At 41.1% G+C, this 22752-nt stretch overlaps 2 protein-coding genes across 2 annotated transcripts; one reads left to right on the top strand and one right to left on the bottom strand.

Moving 5' to 3' along the window:
• The first annotated feature begins 80 nt into the window (after positions 1-80).
• cdk5 (cyclin-dependent kinase 5) lies at positions 81-6074 on the top strand. The gene is made up of 12 exons (XM_053651595.1): positions 81-547; positions 1185-1273; positions 1382-1449; positions 1595-1655; positions 1772-1828; positions 1934-2029; positions 2146-2220; positions 2537-2633; positions 2726-2795; positions 3656-3716; positions 3887-3967; positions 4169-6074. Exons 1-12 carry the CDS (start codon positions 511-513, stop codon positions 4253-4255), a joined length of 879 nt encoding a protein of 292 aa, XP_053507570.1. The 5' UTR covers positions 81-510; the 3' UTR covers positions 4256-6074.
• Positions 6075-6475: 401 nt separating this feature from the next.
• cers2b (ceramide synthase 2b) lies at positions 6476-14037 on the bottom strand. Its single transcript, XM_053651464.1, has 11 exons — positions 13627-14037; positions 11421-11594; positions 11172-11289; positions 10941-11059; positions 10301-10358; positions 10134-10184; positions 9899-9991; positions 9323-9451; positions 8553-8659; positions 8326-8479; positions 6476-8056 (listed from the first exon to the last, which is right to left on the bottom strand). The coding sequence occupies exons 2-11, from the start codon at positions 11591-11593 to the stop codon at positions 7904-7906; spliced, it is 1155 nt and encodes a 384-aa protein (XP_053507439.1). The 5' UTR covers position 11594; positions 13627-14037; the 3' UTR covers positions 6476-7903.
• Positions 14038-22752: the final 8715 nt, after the last annotated feature.

Genomic DNA, 22752 nt, shown 5'->3' with positions numbered 1-22752 from the left:
AGAAAGGCGAGATTTGGGATTGGTCCATGAAGAAAACGCGGAAGTCAAATCTCAAAATAAAAGTAGCCTTAAATGACGGGATTCATGAAATATATTTATTGTATACAGGCTTTAATACATTGCAGGAAATTTTAACCTACACGGGTATCCCGTTACATCAAATATAATATAATATAATATAAGACGTGCTTAAGATTTAATATTTGGATCTGTTCTGATGGTAACAGTAACACTGGTACATACACAATCACGCTATTAATTTCGTATCATGTACAGAGACTTTTATTCTGAAATAAAATTCTTCTCACCGCCGCCATCTTGGAGCAGCTGTCTTCCCTCCCTGTCTCTCTCTCTGTCTCTCTATCTCTTCATACGCCCCTTTTCTTGTTGACGGCATCAACTGGAAGCCGCGCGATCAAATTATCGTTGGCCGCTGAATATTAGAGCAAAATTGTGGGCGATTTAAGCATAAAACAGACTCGGCTAAGCGGTTAGCAGCTGGCTAAAAACATGCAGAAGTATGAAAAATTAGAGAAGATCGGAGAGGGTGAGTGTGAAACGTCACGCTTCCGGTGCGCCGGTTGGGAGAGACGCTCGTGCCGTTGCTAGCTAACGGTTAGCGCAAATTAGGTTAGAGCTAATTAGCTTTACTGGTTAAAATGGACCTTGCTGTTGTTATAAAGTAATTTATATACAGATATACAGTTAACTGTAAAGCATAACGAACTATTTATATATATACAAGTATATATATTTATATACAAGGCGCCTGGTTCTCTATAAACATCAAACGTACATGACTTAAATTTGCTGCTTAATACTTTTGGCACCTACTTTTGCTGAGAAACAAACAAACAAAAAAACTGCATACATTTTTGAAACTTCGTCTATATCTTTAAGAGGATGTGATGGTGTTGTATGGATGTTATTTAGGGAATAAATCACTCCATGACGTGCTCTTAGAGTAAAATAAATCCACGACATGGTGGGGTGATGAACCTGAGTTAGTGCGAAAAACCTTAGAGTTCAATTATGTCCCCCCTGTAACACAGCGTCCTGGAGTGTTTTAGTTTTTATCCATTTAGAGTTACAAATGCAGTGTTCAACGTCATCAAAGTATTCAGTCCTAAACCTAATCACGAGATGTTTGAGTTTATATAGTAACTGCGTCACCTTCCCTACAGGTACGTACGGCACAGTGTTTAAGGCTAAAAACAGAGAGACGCATGAGATCGTGGCTCTGAAGCGGGTCCGACTGGACGATGATGACGAGGTAAGGAATATGAACACGCGTGTCTCTGACATACTTGGAAGCCATGGCGTATTTTAATTTTGTTTGTTTGTTTGTTTGTTTTTTCCCCCCTGTGTACTCCTTGTTTAGGGGGTTCCCAGCTCAGCCTTGAGAGAAATCTGCCTCCTGAAAGAGCTGAAGCATAAAAACATCGTGAGGTAGGTTTCAACATCCTTCAGTCAAATTGTTGCAGAAATAAAATAAACTCCACGCTGCTATGTATGTGTGTGTGTGTGTGTGTGTGTGTGTGTGTTGTTTAAGTCGCTATGTTTGCCATAACGTCCTTGTTTATTTTATCGTCAGGCTACACGACGTGCTGCACAGCGATAAAAAGCTGACGTTAGTGTTCGAATATTGCGACCAGGTAAGATTCTCTCTGATTATTGATGGCACACAGTGTTGGCGTTCGGGGACGTCCTGTTGTAGGGTATCATACAGGGGGATGTGTTTGTTTATTTATTTATTTATTCCCACCTATAGGACCTGAAGAAATACTTTGACAGCTGCAACGGCGACCTGGATCCTGAGATCGTCAAGGTTCGAGCTCCTCTAATAAATCAAACTCGGTTTCGAAGTCAGAACTAAATTGCGGTGTGATGATGCGTGTGGCTCCACATGCGTTGTTGTTTGTGTGTGCCGCAGTCGTTCATGTACCAGCTGCTGAAAGGACTCGCCTTCTGCCACAGCCGCAACGTTCTTCACCGGGACCTCAAGCCACAAAATCTACTCATCAACAGGGTAGACGATTTTCCTCGCGTCGGTTAAAAGAACAAAACGTCATTCCAGATGTTCATATAAATATATAACTGATTAATTATTTATTTCGTCTTCCTTCTCTTTTTGTTTTGTTTAAGAACGGCGAACTGAAGTTGGCCGACTTCGGTTTGGCCCGAGCGTTTGGAATTCCCGTACGATGTTACTCAGCCGAGGTAGGATTCTGATTGGTCCATTGGCGTTTTGCGCAGCTGCAAATCACAGGTTTATATTACCGCGCTTGTTCTTACAGTCTATGTTATCGTCTCTATAGCAACGGCTTGTTCGCTGGGACTTGCTACTACGACGAGAGCGAGAACGGAAACTCGCGTTAAAATGCTCCTAGAAAATGGATAAAAAGTGTAGCGTATTGTAAAATCGTAACTGGAACAGTAGCTTACGGAATATGATCGCAATTACGCGAGCGTGTTAGTGCGGTAGCGGTTTCATGTTGGGTTTAGAAAACGTAAAAGCCACGTCGACACGTTTCAGGTGGTGACGCTGTGGTACAGGCCACCAGACGTGCTGTTCGGCGCCAAGCTCTACTCCACCTCCATCGACATGTGGTCAGCTGGATGCATATTTGCAGGTAGGAAAGAAATCGCAATAGTTGGATCAATTATCTTGTACAAAAAAAAAAGTTTACATGAAATGTGACGTTTTTATTCTGTTTGCTTTCAGAACTGGCCAACGCCGGCCGGCCGCTGTTCCCCGGAAACGACGTAGACGACCAACTGAAACGGATCTTTAGATATCCTGGAATTGCATTTCCGTTAATATACATATATACACTCGCACACCGTTTTAATTGTTTCGTTAGCGAACCTGTGTATGAAGTACGGAAGCGTATAACTGTATTACTAGTATGTAAAAATACTGCCAGTCCCTCAGGATTTTGCGATCACAGAAATTAAGTAAAACTCCGCAATATTCGGAGGAGCGTGCAATTTTTCCCAAATCACCGCTGATTTGGGTCACATGACGCCATCATGACGCACGTTCAGCCAAAGCCCGCTTCGATTCACGGGCGTCGAACACGAGCACGACTAAAAAAAAAAAAAGATCTCGTTTACTAACGAACATCACTGCGAAAGACAAAATCACTGTTTCGCCAATTCAAGTAGTTTTCCGCAAAAAAAACACCCAACAACTCTCCGCAAATTTTGAAAAATTTATTTATTTATTTTTTAAAGGCGAGCGTTTTTGACCGCATCAATAACAAAAAAACAAAAAACAAAACAACTCCTCCACGAAATTCTGTCGTAGCTAGCTAGCTATATAGGTAGCTATAGTGATCGATGCTATAGCTACCGTTACGTTACGCCCTGTGTAGTAAGCACGTCTAGTGAATAGGAAGTTATTTGGGATTGAGCCTTGCTCCGGTGTTTAAGAAGCGTGATAAAAACATTACTCCGGGTAAATAAATACAAACGAATCCGAAACGTTAGCATTTATTTTTAATGCTAAATAATGAAATCATCTTGCTTCGTCGTGATATTTAGAACATTATCATCACTAATATTATAATAATATGTTGTTTTTTGCAGTAGTAGTAGGGGTAATGGTAATGGGTTTTCAGTTGTTTTGATACTTTCTTTAACCCTTCATCACGTTATTGGGCACACCAACAGAGGAACAGTGGCAGACCATGACCAAACTCCCCGATTATAAGGTGATCTAGAACACGCTACGTTTATTCCCTAACATCTCACATTGCTTTGTGCTATCCATTTGTGACTACTACTTTCTCAAATAAAGGATGTAACTTTAGAGGAACATGTAACTACCATCACTTTAGGGTTGATTTATCCGCCTCTGTTTTACCCTCTCTCGTTTCTACAGCCCTATCCGATGTACCCTGCAACTACGTCGCTCGTGAACGTCGTGCCTAAACTCAGCAGCACGGGACGGGATTTACTACAGGTAGGTCGTTCGAGCTTTCAGTGGGATTTCGTTTCGTAACGTCAAAGTCACGTGTTATCGCATCATCAAACATAACAGCCTGTCGTGTCCCGTTATGCAAATATGTCGTGATTTACACTACTAGTGATTAGTTGAGAGTTTGTGGACTTTCTCCTGTTCTAACCGCTACGTTTCCTTCTTCATTACTGCCTTTCTTTACAGAACCTTCTGAAATGCAACCCAGTGCAGCGGATATCCGCGGAGGAAGCGCTACAACACCCGTACTTCGCCGATTTCTGTCCGCCCTAGTGGTCAGAGCTAGGTCGAGTGTCGAGCCTCATTTCTCAAAATGGACCAACGTGGTCGTACCTCACACACCCCATCAAAATGTTCTCGTGTCACCCTCAAACCTCCCTCCCTCCCTTCGACATTTCCTGTTTAGACACAACAGCACCAATCATGCAGCCGGGTAAACTCCACTCCGCCGACTTCAATCTGTTTTGTAAAGTAAACCTGACACCTATGAAACGGTTTTTATTATTATTATTTAATTCTTATTTGCACTCACTAAACAGACGGTAAGGGTGTGGAGTGTTTGCTAGTTGATCCTGCTCAGTGTTTAGTAGCGTGTAAGTTCTTACCGACTGTATTCGAAGGAGCTTTGGGTTTTGACTAGAGAGTCAGTTTGATCAACGTCTTTGTTTTAATCTGACCGTTCACATTATCATCATCTTGTTTGGGGTTTTATTATATACATTTTTTTTTATTTTAAACAGTTGTTTCCTCGGTGTTGCACAACTGCAGAGGTGCCAACATTTACAGCTTAGCTGTAGCAGTAATGGTTATGAAATTCACTGAAGGGGAAAGGACGCAGGACGTTTAAAAAAAGAACAAAAAAAAACGTGCACTTTCTTCGGGTAGCGCTTACTTTCAGTTTGTCCCAACTTTATCTAGGTGAAGCCGCGAACCTCGGCTTTGCAAGCTAGCGAGCAGGTTGGAGTAAGTAAAAAAATAAAGAAACGATCAAGTAGCATCACAGGACGACTTCTTTACTCGCAGTTTTCTTGGTTAAAAAAAAAGTTACATAGTATTTGTTTATTTCTCCTCTCTCTGCCTGCTAGTAAGCCGTGTTGGCACCTCTGTGTAAGAACACGTCTCTCGTTTAGAGAATGTAGATGCAAATCTGCGTAAATATTTCATGCGATTTGGTTAAAGTTCCAGGTTGATGTACTTAATTGTGTTGTTCCTATTTATGAGGCGACCGTTGTTGTTGTTTTCCCCCCAGTCAAGGAAATGATCGTTATATGATCTGTATTTAAAGCCTCCATTAAAGTCTGTATAACGTGTGTGTGTGGCGGCTTGGGAAACCCCATCAGGTATCTCTGCAGGCCAAAATTGTGTGAACATATTTCAAGAAACTAAACGTGGTTTCCTTACATGATGAACATCACGATTTGATCAAGTCCAATCGCTTCAGTTTGTAATCAGATACAGGGCTGGAGGTTTCCCAGGCTGCCCCAGCGTTAGAAAGGTAAAGACGGTAGGAAAGCTCGGCAAAAGAAATCTAATCGTAAATACTGAATTCATACTACACTGATCTTTTTTTTGGGGCTTGTAAACTGAACTAGAATGCACATATTTATTTATATATGAATGTTTTAGTAGATTTTTTTTTTTTTTTTTTTTTTAAGATACAGCAAAAGAGGGTTACTGTGGAGTGAACATTTCCCGGTTTATTTCAGACGTTTTACGTTTTCTTTCTTCCTTCAAAATGGTGTGAATGACGGTTGAGTAGATGAGGGGTGGAACAAGACGAGCAAAAAGAATTAGACGTATGAATGCTTCAAAGAGAAGGGTTTTAGTTTTTTGGGGTGTCGTTAGCAATATACCATTCTTCTAATAGTACTAAACATGTACTACCAAAACGTCTTAAATTTGCCAGGAAATGAGCACACCACAGATGTTTTTAACCCTGTAGCACACAATAAGCTTGGGTTTGTTGTAGTTGTTGTTGTTGTTGTTATCATCCATTGGGCACTCTGCTGTACGTGTGGTTTATGATGTAAGAATTTTTCACAATGATTAAATACGTTATCAGTTCATTTAATTAGACTGATCTATAACAGTGTGTTAATGTCGCCACTTGTGTGATGATTTTACTCGCCTGTTTCCCGGCCATTTGTTTTACCTTTCTAGCAGCAGCCAGTGGAATTTAATTTGCTACGAGACGCATCAGTAGATCAGAAATTTACAGGTGAAACATAACCATCAGCCTCTGCTGGGCAAGTAGCTGGTAAGTGGGAGAGTTTACCAGTTACCAGCTAGAGTACATGATGTCGTCTTACTCTTTCTTTGATTTTTCTTTTTTTGGGGGTGGCTGAATACCTTCAGTTAAATAAGCGGAACAACGGATGTGAAGAAAACGATCACGAGATCATGCAGAAACATTTACAGGAGTATGAATTTACAAGTGTGACAAGTTTGAGATTGGGGTTCAGACAAAATTTCCATTTTGAGGTGGTTTGCCCGTTTAGGAAAAGGTAACATTTTATTTAGCCCATTAAGAATCTACTCAATGAGAAGGTCAGTCCTGGGCACCGTTTGAACCCTCGTTCTCATCCTGAAGCTCCAAACTGGCCATGGATGTAGTGTTCTTTCCGGAGTTTCTCTGCTTCATAATCCATAATAAAGGACCGGATCTAATCAGGGCCGTCCAGGTACGTCAGTTCGGTGTGCCCTAAGCACGTGTTTGGCGACCTGTTCTCATCGCTGTCTTAAGATGGAGGGATAGATGGTTGCTCCAGATCATGGGATCGGGAGACGTTGATTCCGGATGAGCCATGTTCCTGCCTGATGTAAAAACAGCTGCATTGGGTTCCTTGGCATGGGACGCCGTTTGCAGAGGACAGGAGTGAAACCTGACGTGGCCTCGAGGTCGACCGTTTCAAGTTGCTTTTCCGCTCACCGCGGTCGTAATGACTGGTCGCCTTACGTAGTAGCCTTCCTGTCGGTTCGAACCGGTGTGGACCTCGGTCGTGGACGAGGTGTTGACCGCTCCCGCTGACGGTTTCACCACCACATCTTTTCACACACGCGACGTTTGCGAGACGTCTACGCGAAAGCACATCACAGCGGCTGTGATTCTCATTGGTTTATTATCTCCGTGGTCGTCATCATCCATAAACATTTCAGTTAAGTAAACAAGAATAATAATAATAAAAAATAAATAACACTGTAGGTAAGTTTGGACCCAGGGACCAAAAAGAGAGAGTTCAAGGAGGGAAGTGGAAGAGAAGGAAAAATGAACAGAATTAAACACTATTTACTTTGGTCGTACGCAATTTGGGACGCTGCCTTGTTTGTTTTTAATGCGGTTTGGGACACAGCCACTGTTTTAGCTTTTAATGATCCTGTTTTGATGTACTGTTTTACTCATTCGCAATTTGGTACACATGAAATATGTATATTAGTTTGCATCTCATTTAAAATGAAACAGAAACAAAGACATGATGGACAGATGCAGACAGAAAGGAGATGTAAGGCACGTGATTCAGTAAACCATGAGATGATGATGCAGTTCATCATCTTCGTTATCAACTCAGAGTGTTGCATAAGTTTTTTTTTTTTTTTTAAACACGTAATTACAGACAAAACTTTCAGAAAACTTTGGTGTTGCTGCAGTAAAGTATTCGAGCGTTCATTTTACAGAATGAAAGAAGAGGAGGCACCAAAATGGTGGTCATGTGACCTCATAACATCATCTTCCAGCTAGAGCTCTTTTTTTGTTTGTTTGTTTGTTGGCTCCTCTCTGGGCCTGGAGGTGAGCTAGGAGCAAGCAGCGTCTGTACCAATAGCATACTCGCACGGTAATGTGGTGTGTGTGTGTGTGTGTGAGGAGAAGAGAGAATAACTGGAACTTCCACCTCTCACTCTCTCTCGTGTGTCTCAGTTTCTCCGTTAGTGTGTTTTGCGGTAGCGGTGGTTGTTGTTGTGCATGCTGTAGCCGTTCAGTAACGCTCCGTGCGTCTTTATCTCGCCGTTCCTCTCCTCCTCCTCTTCGTCGGGGTCGTCTGTCTCGTCTCTGTCACTCCTCTCATCTTCCACAATCTCCTGAAGAATAAGGAACAGGAGTGAAGGAGAGACAAAGAATGAGAGCAGAAAATGTAAAAAAAAAAAGAAAAAAATACAAATAAATAGATAATAAAAAGGTTAACGTGATCAAACAGTGCAACTTTTAATTCAATTTAAATAAATGAACAAATCCAAAAGAAGTTCATTCAATTATTCATTTAATACAGAAACTTTATTCAGTGTTATTATAATAGAACATATTGAAGCTTGATTATAAGTGGTAGGTGTGTGTGTGTGTGTGTACATACATTGTGGGGCAGGAAGCGCAGCGCCATGCGGATGATGAGTGCAGCCCAGAACACGTGTAAACACTGCAGCACCAGCAGCAGTCCGTTAAAGAAGTAATAGCCGAAGAACGGTGGGTAGAGTGTCAGAGGATACACCCATGTACAGTACAGGATCCTGACACACACACACACACGTTACACAAGGGTCTCTCTCATTTATATCTGTGTGTGTGTTGTGTGTGTGGTACCGGAAAGGGAAGATGACGAGTCGGGTGACGATGAAGAACCCAGCAAACACAATGAAGATGTTGTTACACGTCTTCCTCCATCCTGCATAGTTAAACATCTTAGCTGACTGAGAGAGAGAGAGAGATAGAGGCAAAGATGTAGGTACATGAGCTTGTTTTTATCTTCCACTAGATGGCGCCGTTTCATGATTTTCCCGTTGAGGATTTCAGTTGTTTCCTTTCCAGCCACCAGAGGCGCCATTCTAAACTGTGACTCGTGGAAACTAACAGCATTTCTATCTCTCTCCTTTTTTTTTTCTTTCTCGCCCATTTCTGACTTGTGTCTCTGCCGTTCTCCTCCATTCTTCCTCTCATTCCTTCCTGTCTGTGTATGTCTATTTCCTTTTTAATCCCCATCGGTCTTTCCCCCCCTTTGCGCTTTCTTCGGTTGCTCTTTTGTTCTTTCTTTTTCCTCTGTCCCTTTTTTTGTTTCTTTCTTTTTCTCCCATGATTTTCCTCTCTTCTTCCTACCAGTCTTTATTTTTATCTCTCTCTCTCTACCATTCTTTCTTTCTCCCTCATGTTCTCTCAGTCTCCCTCTCTCCTGTTCCTTCTCCCATTCCTTCATTCTTTCGTACATTCATCCCTTTCTTTCTTTCTTTCTTTCCATCCATCATATTTAATTTCTTGCACACAGATGACTTCCTGTAGGATCTGCACATTTAACTGCACATGCACCACCCGTATGTGTGTGTGTGTGTGTGTGTGTGTGTGTATGTGTGTGTGCGCACCTCCAGTAGGTAGTCAGAGCAGTCGTGCAGAAACATGATGAGTGTTCCTGCACGGATGTAGTTCATACACCAGGAGAAACTGATCAGTGTGATGGTAGCAACATGGTGGACGATCTGCTCTTTAAAGTCCTGAGAGAAAGAAAGAGAGAGAGAGAGAGAGAGAGAGAGATTATATTAGAGAAACAGCTGGACTTTCTCACAGCGCCCTGTGTTTGTCAGCCCACCTCCACCACTCTCACATCCAGATGTGTACACCAGGCCCCTAATAAAAATGACTAACATTTTACAGACAAAGCTGTTAGAGTGATGACTGCTTAAGCGTTTTATGGGAAAACCACATTAACAAATGACGAGCACACTGCAGGGCCATGATCACCAAATAGTCTATTCACTGTACCACATAACAAACATGTTTCCACATCTGGAACCAAGGACAATTCTACTTCCTGTTAGAGTACAGTTTTTTCCCCTGTAGTATAGGAACAAATGGGGGCGGAGCTTGCTGTACTGAGCCTCACTGATTGTGTGTGTGTGTGTGTGTGTGTGTGTGTGTGTGTGTGTGTGTGTAAAACTCACTTTGCGTTTGACATCTGAAGCCACGCTGAAGAGCAGAGACAAGTAAAATCCCAACTCCAGCATGTAGTACCAATACTGCGAGGGTAAGACTGTCTGAGAGAGAGAGAGACGGAGAGAAAGACAGGTTTGTATTAGATTTATCCAACAGTCATCCAAACATGGATGTGTGTCACACAAGAACAAAACCGCGCACACACACACACACACACACACACACACCTGATGTGTGACTCACCAGAGTTGGGAATCCCTTCCACATCTCCTCCAAATCATACAGCCATGGTTTCTACACACAGAGATACATATTATTCTCTCTCTCTCTTTCTCGCTCACACACACATCTGCAAAAAAATTAGAACATGGTTCAGATGTGTTTATTAAAATTGAGAGAGATTTACTCACATCAATGAGAGCGACCAGACCAGCAACAAAGGCACAGAGATAAATCACAAACCTCCAACTGCAACACACACACACACCAAATTCACTCCTGGAATTTACAACCCCGATTCCAAAAAAGTTGGGACGCTGTGTAAAATGTAAATAAATGTATATAAAAACGGAATACAATGATCTGCAAATATCATCAACCCATATGTGATTCACAATAGAACACAGAAAACAGATCAAATGTTTAAACTGAGGAAATGTACCGTTTTTAGGAAAAAATAAGGGACATTCGAATTTGATGGCTGCAACACGTCTCATAAAAGTTGGGGAAATGCTATTACCAACATTACGTTATTATCAGCTAGTAAATGTATGGAAACAACCATATGGACCTAATTTCTAAAAATAAACGAACAAATAAATAAACAAAGATAGTAAGACCGACGTTCCGACAACCCGCTCTCTGAAGTGTTCAAGTGCAGTGGTGCTTATAAATAGTTTTGTGTGTGTCTCATTAACACTCCAGTGGTGTGCAGATAGAGCTCACATTAACACCTGCTCACACACACACACACAAAAACTAGCAATGTAAAATTTACTGTGTGTGTGTGTATGTGTGCATGTGTGTGTCTGTGTGTACGTATGTATGTACCTGGCCTCTCTGAACTTCTTAATCAGGATGGGTCTGTCCTGGTTTCTTCTCCGTCTGAACCAACACTGCAGCTGCCTCTCTGTACAGCCGCTTTGCCTACACAACTCCGCTACACACTTCTACACACACACAGAGAGGGAGAGAGATTGGGTAACGGTGGCGCGCATGTGCCCATGTTGGGTAACGGTGGCGCGCGTGTGCCCGTGTTGGGTAACGGCGGCGCTCATGTACCTGTGTTGGGTATTTCCCGGAGTGACAGTAGTATGACTCCAGTGTTGGATTGTGAGCTGCATTTCTCCGTACGGTCTCTTTTATTCCCAGCAACGAGGCCAGATACGTGCCAACTGTCCTGCAGGTGTACGTACACACACACACTAATTATCATGCAAATTTACAAGATAGTTGTAATTAACTCCTCAGATAAACACTAATCTTGTCTGACTTCTAAATTGTATTTTATTCGTTTCGAACACGGCTTACCTTTCGAAGATCTGACGAAGTACGAGGAAGACAAACGCGATGGGCAGGCCCACCCACAAGTCCTGCGCTTTCGCGTAGACACGCCCATCCCTGTCTTCAAGATCCGCCCACCCTAAACCTTCTGGAAACCAGAGACGCTCCTGCCAGAAAATATTACTCAGCCACTGGAACATGCTGACAGACAGACAGACAGAGACAGACTGTAGTCAGTAATGGAATCCCATAATGCAATGCAACAGTTAGCTTTTCTAATCTCATCGCTAATATTTATCCTAGTTGTTAAGGTGACTGCTAACACACACTTGCACAGGATCTAAAGGGGGTGCGTGTGTGTGCGTGTGGTTAGTGTCTCCTTACACCTTGCAGACAGGAAGCAATGTGACGCGCACACACACACACACACACACACACACAGTAAGTGATTGATATTGAGCAGGGTCTGAGAGGTGTGTGTAGCGCTAAAAAATGTGATTGAGTGCGGCACTTAAGCAAGAGTGTGTGGATAGTGTCTCCTTACACCTAGCAGACTGGAAGCAATGTCTCGCACTCTCTCTCTCACACTCACACACACACACTCCCCTTAGTTTAATTCCAAACCTGCATATATACACTCTAGCACTCCGATGCTTTCATCTAAATTCTGCGCTCTGATTGGTTGGTCAAGTCATGTGACACAGCTCTGGCCATTCTGACCCTGACCTATCACTGCAGTGAGTGAGTGCATGTGTGCAACAGCTGTCCGCTTCATGACTCATATACAGAAATCCCCCCACACACACTAATGTCTGATTCATTTATCCCACCCATTTCACCATTTCAGCAGAACGATGCTGCATCCCAAAACACACTTGTACCCTAAATAGTGCACCAAAGTAGGTTGTGGAGTAAACCGCAACACAGTCCAGATTTGACTTCCCTGGGTCAAGGGGATGCAGCTTAGGTTAAACTTAATCAGCCAACTGGAAACTCGATCATGTGACACTGCTATCCTTTCAAATCACTTCCTCATCTAGCTGAAAACACTGTTTTAGCTACACATAAGGATGGAATAAAACGTCTACACCCTATATCGAACATAGTGCACGAACATCAGTGTGTCGAAATCGCAATAAAAACTGCTTACTAAGGGTGGAAGGTGCCGATGCATGTCCCAATCACATGCTGCCTCCTTAAGTGCCTTCTTCTAGCCGACTTTTGAAGGCAGCACAGATTTATATCCTTTTCTATCTATATGTCTATATGGCTCTATATGTCCAATACGGAATCATTTAGGATTCAACTCCCTACATTCTCCAATAGGGAGTCATTTAGGAATCACATACATTTGTGAATCATTTAGGATTCAGCTTCCTACAGTCACCATTGGGGAGTCATTTAAGAATCAAATTTATTTATGAGTCATTTAGGATTCAGCTCCCTACATTCTCCAATAGGGAGTCATTTAGGAATCAAATCGATTTGTGAATCATTTAGGATTCAGCTCCCTATAGTCATTTGATACACAACTCTATATGCACTATATGAAGTATGTACCCTACCTAGTGCACTACACGTCCTACTTATTAGGGAGTCATTAAGGATTCAATGTAAAAAGGCAGCCATTCACCTCCCTACTCCTTATACAACATGCACTACAACTAGTGCACTACTTCTCCAACAGGGAGCCGTTTAATAAGTCTATTTGTGAATCATTTAGACCTAAGACCTGAGAAAGGGTCAAAACAACGAATTCCACACAGTCTAGTTCACTAGATAGCCAGTAGAGAGTGATTTGAGACACAGCCCAGGATGAAATAGCGGAACAATGACACACCAACGTTTCACCACACTGTAGAGATTGGGGGAGAAAAAAAAGAAAAAAAAGAGTGTTGAATCCAGTCAAGCAAGTGTGTGTGTGTGTGAGAGAGAGAGAGAGAGAGATTTGCATAAATAAAATAACTCTGCAGGCGTTAACCGTCACACAAATGCGTCTAAATCGAGTATCCTTTATGTGTATGTGTTTTATATGAGGTTTAATATTTTTGTCGATTTAAACGCGAGCTAGCTAGCTAAGAAAGCTAACGCTGTCACTGGAAGTTTTGTAGCTGACTAACTGATGTTTACATCACGCGCGCGCCTGTACTGCACGCTCATCGACGCACGTGTTGGTGTACTTTTTATTCAAAAGTTTAAAATAACGGTAATTATTAACCATCGTTTTACTTACTTTGGTCACGAGCCTCTGGGAAGGCGGTGGTCCAGTGTTGGAAATCTGTCAAATAAACCGAATAAATCTCCGTTAAATCCGTACAATGTGACTCTACGATGAAAAATTGGTCCTCTGGTAGTCCGTTAACGTTAAATCCGTGTTCACGGTGAGTGCGGGGTGAGTTCACTGCGTCCACATCCTACCCTCATCTCTACTGTCTTCTCAAATGAAAACCAAAAACACGTCGTTGTTTTTTTTTTTTTTTTTTTTTTTTATCTTTCTCGAGGCAGAAACCGGTAGCTTCAATTACCGGTACCGGTACTGTAACCGCTAATTGAAAAGGAACCACAAACAGAACTTTACACAGGGTTAACCAACTGTGTTAGCTCCTCGTGCTCAGATAACGGACCTTTAAAAAGTTTTACGGTATGTGAGGTCTCTTTTTTTTTTTTTTTTGGGGGGGGGGGGGGGGTTGGGGGGGGGTCTCAAACTGACCAATCAGAATCCCCCTCTGTCTGCGCGTGGAGGAAGCGCAAGGGGCTTGACTGAGGAATCACGAGAGAGGACGGAGTGGTAGCGCACGAGCGGAACTGGAGCGGGTGGGGCGGCAGAAGATGACGTCAGGGGTCATGGGAGTCCCTAATGAATGGCTCTTTATTGGACAAGGGTGTAACATGGAGTATTACTGGGCACCCTATACCCTGTAGTGTGCATGTAGGGAGTAGGGAGCTGCATTCCAAATAACACCCTGTTGCACATTTTAGCAATTGGATGTAGGAAGCAGAATCCCAAATGACTACACTTAGGTATAAAATACTGGCTCGTGCACTCCATGTAGGGCACTAGTAAGTCCAATCATTTGAGATTTGCCCCATTTTGATTCTTTAAGCTGACATTCAAGATGGCTATATCGCAAATCATTCCATAACGCCTACACAGTGCACAAAACTGTGGCTCTTACATCCTACGTAGGGCACTAGACATCCAATTACTTGGGATTCATCCAATTCTTCTAGCTTGTATAGCCTTCAAGATGGCTGGGTTTCAATTACCTTCATAACCCTTACACTGTAAAATTCTTAGGATATGAAAAAATGGTTCTTACATTTAGGAATGTCCCGTTTTCATTCTTCCATTGTCATGTGGACACTTTTAGGCAGCCCTAGAAAGCCCTCAACAGCTATTGAGAGCGCTTGATATCCCATCCGTCCACCACTGTCCACCTTAAGCCACTGTGCATTCTTGTCGACCAGTGTGTCTTTGTCCGCCATTGTCCACCACTGTGCGTAATTGTACCCCATTGTCCACCACTGTGCGTAATTGAACCCCATTGTCCACCACTGTGCGTAATTGTACCCCATTGTCCACCACTGTGCGTAATTGTACCCCATTGTCCACCATTGTATGTAATTGTAACCCATTGTCCACCATTGTATGTAATTGTAACCCATTGTCCACCATTGTGCGTAATTGTACCCCATTGTCCACCATTGTGCGTAATTGACCACCATTGTATGTAATTGTTCCCCATTGTCCACCATTGTATGTAATTGTACCCCATTGTCCACCATTGTATGTAATTGTACCCCATTGTCCACCATTGTGTGTAATTGACCACCATTGTATGTAATTGTTCCCCATTGTCCACCATTGTGGGTAATTGTACCCCATTGTCCACCATTGTATGTAATTGTCCACCAATGTATGTAATTGTACCCCATTGTCCACCATTGTATGTAATTGTACCCCATTGTCCACCATTGTGCGTAATTGACCACCATTGTGGTCAAATCCAGGTTTACATTAGTTAGTCTTCTTATGCGTAAATGTACACACACGCTTTTTCCTCCCCGAATTTACAGGACTTTCATGAATACCAAATTTCTTTTGTAAACTCTCGTACAAAGCTTTTACGAATAAATCTGTTTGGCTTGATAAACGAGGCTCACTGTGTGCATATTATTTTTAATCTTCAAATGTCTGAAGATGTACGTGACTTACCTAACTTTTACACTTTCTTTGCCACTTCATAATAAAATGTCAATTTTAGGAGGAGATGAACAAAAATACAGACAGCATGAGTGTTATCGCACTCAGCCTAGGTAAATTACAGAAATGATAGAATTACTGAATAAATTTATTCATGCAGTAAGCACTTTATCCTTGTCAGGACACACGGAGAACCTGTGAAACACCACACTGACTGTAACCCAAGCTCAGGATTGAACCCAGGACCCTGGAGCTGGGAGGCAGCACCAAAAAGCCACACTGTACCCCTTCATTACAGCGACTGATTCCTGACAAACTTAACACACATTCTCTCTGCAGTGAATCTCTACGTGACAGCGCCACCCAGTGTTCAAACTAGGAACCTCATGTTGTGGGCCAAATTTAATTTAGCCTCTTAGGCTTGAACATTATATTACAACTTAATGGCTCATAATTAAAATCCTAATCATAATTAAAGTCTCCTCACCAAATAAAATGTGCTCTTGTTAACAAATGAACGGCCTCCTTTTATAACAAGAAACACTGAATCTTAAAACTTGTGCTGCTCTTAAAATGCTGCTTTAATACTTTAAGAAATTCTGCACTTACTCTAAGTTTGATTCCTTATGTTGATGCTAATGTGTCCCCCCCCCCCCCCGCCCCCCGATCAACACAGCAATTAATTTGTGAAACACAGAACTGTAACTTCTGGATCCTGAGTCAGAGAAAAAGACATGTGTAAAGGATCTCCTAGCCCAGAGGTTCCCAAACTTTTCCAGGGCAAGGCCCCTCAAATGGCATTAACATTTGACCGAGGCCCCCCTTTTGCAAGATGTCTTTGTCTTTAATTTATTTATTCATTTTCATATGGTTCATTTACATGTGATTCATTTACATGTGATTCATTTAGATATGATTTATTTTCATGAGATTCATATTCAAGTGATACATTTTCACGTGATTCATTTTCAAGTGATTCATATTCAAGTGATTCATATTCATGTGATACATTTACGTATGATTCATTTACATGTGATTCATTTACTAATTTGCTTCTCTTTAAATCCAGTTTTAGACTGTAATATTACAAAGGTCTTTCCAGATTATTACTTGCTACACTGTATGAGATAACCCCAGTAAAATTGGCTGAAGTCTATAATATAATTTGTTCACCATGTTAGGTTTAAATCCTCTAAAAACAGATTCGCAATTAAATAACATTACATCCTTCAAAGCATTGGCATGTTCTGCTTACTCTCACAATCCTCCAAACTCCCACACCCAAAGTCTCCATAAACAAATGAGACAGCAGTGTATCCTACAAAAACCAAACGTTGTCCACAATGTGAAAACAACTCAAAGATGTCTTTAAAACACATTCAAAATACAGACTTCTGAATATATCCCCCCCCCCCCCCCTTTTAAATTAATAATTACAACTCACATCTTTACATTAGGAATTGATTGTGTGTGTGTGTGTGGTTGTCTGAGAGTGAGAATTTATTTTTCACACCAAATTGTTGAGGGCCCACGGGCGCCCCCTGGCGGCCCCCACTTTGAAAACCACTGTCCTAGCCTACATGTGTGTGTTTTGGCCCCAGATAGGGCACTGGAATGATTTACATACCCATTAATTAAAAATAAAAAAAAACAAAAACAAAAAACACCTGTTCACAAGCGTTTTTCTTTCTTTCTGCATATAAGTGTAAGGAAGAGTACATAATTATAATGAATCAGCAAAAAGACATCTTTCTGTATTTAGAATCTGTTTAAACTGTTTTTAAAAAATATACTCTTATAGTAACTGATTTTATTGCAACAATACTATAATACTTATACTATAAGTCAATATATGAATACTTTTATATTCATTTAAGTGTTTGTTTGATTAGGACAGCTGAAAATATTTTGTCTAATCGATCCGTTGAATTTAGTTCACAGAGTGGGAAAAGAACAAGCTCTGTGTTAAAGCACTGATATTTTTTTTTTTTTTTTTTAATGTAGATGTGCTTCGTATAGAAACATATTTTTGTGTTGGTGTGTTAAGTATGGGAGGAGAATAAAGCAGTAGTAATAGTAATTTTTTTTTATAGCCTGGAAGGTTGATGTAATGAGTTCTGGAATGTGTTCTGTTCCATCGTTGTGACGTCATAGACGAAACCGGGGGTAAAAGAGCGTAGAACAGAAACGAGTTTCAGTGTTTAATTGAATTTGTCTAACAGACAGGCAGTTTAACTGCATTTAATCGCGAGTTTGATCGAGTTCAGTGCTACAATGCAAAATTTTATGAGTTTAGCTCGCTCTTGGGCTGGAGATTTTACACTGCGACTCCTGGTGTATGCGACTGGAGCTGTAGCCACGGCCACAGGAGTTTATTATTTTATTAAGAAGCGTCGTGGCAATGGTTAGAACAACTCTCACCCAAGGTGCACCATCTCTCTGTCTCTTTCTCTCGCTAGTAGAAAGAATTAGACTTGTATTAGTGGGAAATTAATATAGTATGTGTGTGTATATATATATAATGATAATTAGCTTATTTTTGTTCATGCAGGTTCATGTGATTATTTTTTAAAGTACTTACCTATTTTGTATTCAGACCCAATGCAGACTGAAGATATTTCTTCGCCGGATTTAAGCTTGAGGTCTGATGAGGATGCACTCAGCGTCACACACAGTGACGGAGCCGTCCCTGAGGTACTCCCCAAACCACAATCATACATAAAATTGTGAATGCAATCAATTCAAGAACAATAAATATATAAAGTTTTAAGTATATATATATATAAAAAACCCCAAACATGGATTGGCACCCTGTCCAGGGTGTACCCCGCCTTGTGCCCGATGCTCCCTGGGATAGGCTCCAGGTTCCCGGTGACCCTGAAAAGGATAAAGCAGTATAGAAGATGGATGGATGGATGGATGGAAAAACCCCAAACAAAAAAAAACATTAGTGTAAAGATTTATACACCCACACACACACACACAAATTTCTTATTATAATATTGTAGCAATAAGAGATGAATATGTAAAATACATTAATAAGATATGGCCACTGGAGACTAATGAGACTTGTTTTCACTCAGAGCATCTGGTTGTTTAATGGAACGCTGGTTATATTTTGTATTTAAAATGTATATTTAAGACGTTATTGCCAGTAAATAAATGTTAACAGCTTTTCCCCTGGTTCTCTGATGAATGATTATTGAAGCAACACTGTTTTGTTAAAAGAGATCTGGGGTCTGTATCTGCTTCAGTGTCTTTGGTGTCTGGTTATACAGTAAAGTTAACAATATTGTTATATTATTGTAATAATGTTTTACTTTCTATTATAATATTGCAGCAGTGATTTGTTACAACTTTACATATTTAATAAGCATAAAAAAACACATTCAGCTAATGAAACAGCTAGACATATAATAAGCGTACGTTCAGAACCCTTATATAATTTAAATTCTCCCTGAAATTAGCCTCCCAGCACTGAACAGTTTCCAAGTTTAATGAAAAAATTGGGATTGATGCAGCTAATAATTTTAGATTAGCTAGCTTAATGCTTTGAGAACGGTTATAAATGCTCCTACAACTTTATAAAAACAAACGTTTCCTTAAAATGTAGAAATTATCATTGGATCTTTTAAGAAAAGTTTGCATATAATGACAGACTAACCGATGAATATATGGTTGGATGTTTTGATAAAATACTCAGTTGGCTGTGGGATATCCACCACTGTAAATTTTCAAATTGAAGAGCTTGACACTTGAGGGTGGAGGAAATGACGTTTGGTTTTCCATTACTAGGTTAAACCAGTGTATTTAGTTTGTCGTTTTTTTGGGGGAAAGATAGGAAAATTGGTTTATACATAAAGTTTCCTCAGAATTCTGATGAACACAATGTTCCCATGCTATACATTGTATTGTAGGCGATATGGCCCTGCAATGTAATTTAATGGACTGCATGCTACAAACACGTGATGAAAATTTGTCTGAAACAAGACAAGTCAGGACATTTAGCTGTGTCTGGAAACCTTTTCAATCTTCTACAACAACCCAATCCCTCTGCATCCCATCCTTCCTGTGTTGTCAGAACATTTAGTGTCTCCACCTGCTACATGGATAACATTAGGAGTTCTATACTATATACACAGTGCCCTCCACTAATATTGGCACCCTTGGTAAATATGAGCAAAGAAGGCTGTGGATATTTGTCTTTATTGTTTAACCGTTTGATCTTTTGTTTAAAAAAAATCACAAGAATACTCTGATCTCATGGATATCAAACAATTGCAAACACAACACAGGTTTATAAAAATATCTTTGTTAAATATAGGTGTGCAACAATTATTGGTACCCCTATGAATTCATATGAGAACAATATATTTTAAGTATATTCCCATTGATATTTTAAATTTTTTTAGTACACCTGGGTGACTAGGAACAGGAAATTGTTCAACCATAACTTCCTGTTTCACAGGGGTATAAATATGAGGTAACACACAGGCCGAATTCCTTTAGTCGTTCATAACAATGGTTAAGACCAAGGAATATAGCTGTGATGTGCGGCAAAAGGTTGTCGAGCTTCACAAAATAGGAAGTGTCTATAAGAAAATAGCACAAGCATTATAAATGCCCATTTCCACCGTCAGGGCAATAATTAAGAAGTTCTAATGTTATAAATAGACCTGGAATTGGACGTGTGTCTATATCGTCTCAATGCACTGTGAAGAGGACGGTTGGAGTGGCCAAAAAATCTCCAAGGATCACAGCTGGAGAATTGCAGAAGTTAGATGTGTCTTGGGGTCAGAAAGTCTCCTACATCCGAAGTCACCTACATCACCACAAGTTGTTTGGAAGGGTTTCAAGAAAAAAGCCTCTACTCTCATCCAAAAACAAACTCGAGCATCTTCAGTTTGCTAGACACTACTGGAACTTCAAATGGGATTGGGTTCTATGGTCAGATGAAACCAAAATAGAGCTTTTTGGTGATAAACACCAGAGGTGGTTTTGGTGCACACAGAGGGATAAGCCATATGGAAAAGTACCTCATGCCCACGGTTAAATATGGTGGTGGCTCTTTAATGTTTTGGGGCTTTTTTTTCTGCCAGAGGACCTGGACATTTTGTTAGGATTCACGGAATCATGGACTCAAATCAAATATCAACAGAAATTAAATGAAAACCTGACTGCCTCTTCCAGAAAGCTTAAAATGGCGCATGGTTAGATCTTCCAGCAGGATAATGATCCAAAACACACATCAAAATCAACACAAAAATGGTTTACTGACCACAAAATCAAGGTCCTGCCCAGTCCCCTGAACTGAAACCCATAGAAAACCTATTGGGTGAACTGAAGAGGAGAGTCCTCCAGCGTTTGAAGGATCTGGAGAGATTCTGTATGGAGAAATGGTCTCAGATCCCTTGCCAAGTATTTCCCATATATTCCTCATCAGGCTTTATAGGAGAAGACTCAGGGCTGTCATCTTTGCAAAGGGAAGTAGCACAAAGTATTGACTAAAAGGGTGCCAATAATTGTTGCACACCTATATTTAACAAATATATATATTTGGGGTAAAAATCTGGGTTACGCATGTAACCCTGTTACCTGAGAAGGGAACGAGACGTTGCGTTAGCTGAACGCTGTGGGAAGCGCGTAACTGGTGTCTGAAGCTTGTATAGCATCATGCCTATTTATAGGCCTGCCTTGATCAGGTGACGTGTCAATTAAGAGCGTCGTGTGATATATAAACAACACCTGTGAACCGTGCCATCAGCCTCTATTATCTGAAGCGAAGACGCAATTCACAGGTATGCCCCAGTATGACAAAGTTACACAACGTCTCGTTCCCTTCTCAGGGAACAGGGTTACGTGCGTAACCCAGACGTTCCCTTTCAAAGGGACCTCCACGTTGCGTTAGCTGAACACTGTGGGAACGAGAGTACCCACTCCGTCATACTGAGGGTACGGCCTGTTCAAAAAGATCCGAGTCTGAAGGTCACTGCAAGACACTCGAGCCAGGGCGGGAATGTATATCCAGGCTGGACAAAGTCTTCAAGGAGGCGACCCCCCTAGTGGAATAAGCCGTTATGCCCAGAGGCGTAGCGAGACAACGCGCCTCATAAGCGATAGAGATTGCTTTCACTATCCAATTAGAGACGCGCTGCTTCAACACAGTGTCACCTCTAATGTCACCGCCCAAGCCGACCAGCAGCTGCTCTGACTTACGCCACTGGCTGGAGCCATGGATGTAAGTACAGAGAGCCCTTACTGCACACAGTCGGTGCAATTTCTCTTGTTCCGGTTTGAGGAACGGAAGAAAGCAGAAAGCCTGCAACACTACTGGCTGGGTTGCAGATGTAGGCACTTTAGGAATATAATCCGGCCTAGGATACAGGAAGGCCTTAGCTAATCCAGGGGTAAAGTCAAGGCAGGAAGGGGCAACAGAGAGCTTGTCTGCCTGACATTTTTTCTCTCTTTTATGTGCCTTGCTCTGCCATTCAGCAAATGCCTTCCAGTCAGACAAAAACTGTGCTTCTTTTTTTTTTTTTTTTACTTTTAGGAATATCTCTCTTCTTTGCTTCCAAATTAAATTTCTGTTGTTCTAAGACCAAAACTACCTTTTTCTAGGAAACCACATTCTTTAACCCATACATCATATTCTTTTTTTAAAAATAATTTCTATTTTTTATTATTATTATTTTTTATCTACGTAAAATTTACTTGTGTGTTAAATTTGCCAAATGTATCATGTACCGCTGGTATGATGAAATGAGTCAGTGGGGCATGCCACTTGATAATAACCCGCCGCAAAAATACTGCGCCTCTTGCGCTTCTTAATAAGTACGCTCTTTACTTATTTATTGCTCGAACCGGACTCTTTCCATTAGCAAATATTTTTACTGTTATTATCTCTCTCTCTCTCTCTCCCTCTCTCTCTCTCTCTATATATATATACCCGTCGGTATATATCTTATTTTGAAGCTGTGATCTAAGAAACACCAATATCTCTGCCGTCACAGAGGCGAAGTTCCTGGACCTTCTTATAAGAAATCGCTCCATGTAATACTTCTCTCTCAATGAAATACACGCATTTCTTATATCATTTTGACTCCCTTCCATACAGACAGCAATACACTATGACATCATAAAATTCTAATTCTAAAT

Source organism: Ictalurus furcatus, chromosome 1 (genome assembly GCF_023375685.1).
Source record: "Ictalurus furcatus strain D&B chromosome 1, Billie_1.0, whole genome shotgun sequence".
NCBI lineage: Eukaryota > Metazoa > Chordata > Actinopteri > Siluriformes > Ictaluridae > Ictalurus > Ictalurus furcatus.
This window is presented reverse-complemented; position numbering and strand designations above follow the sequence as displayed.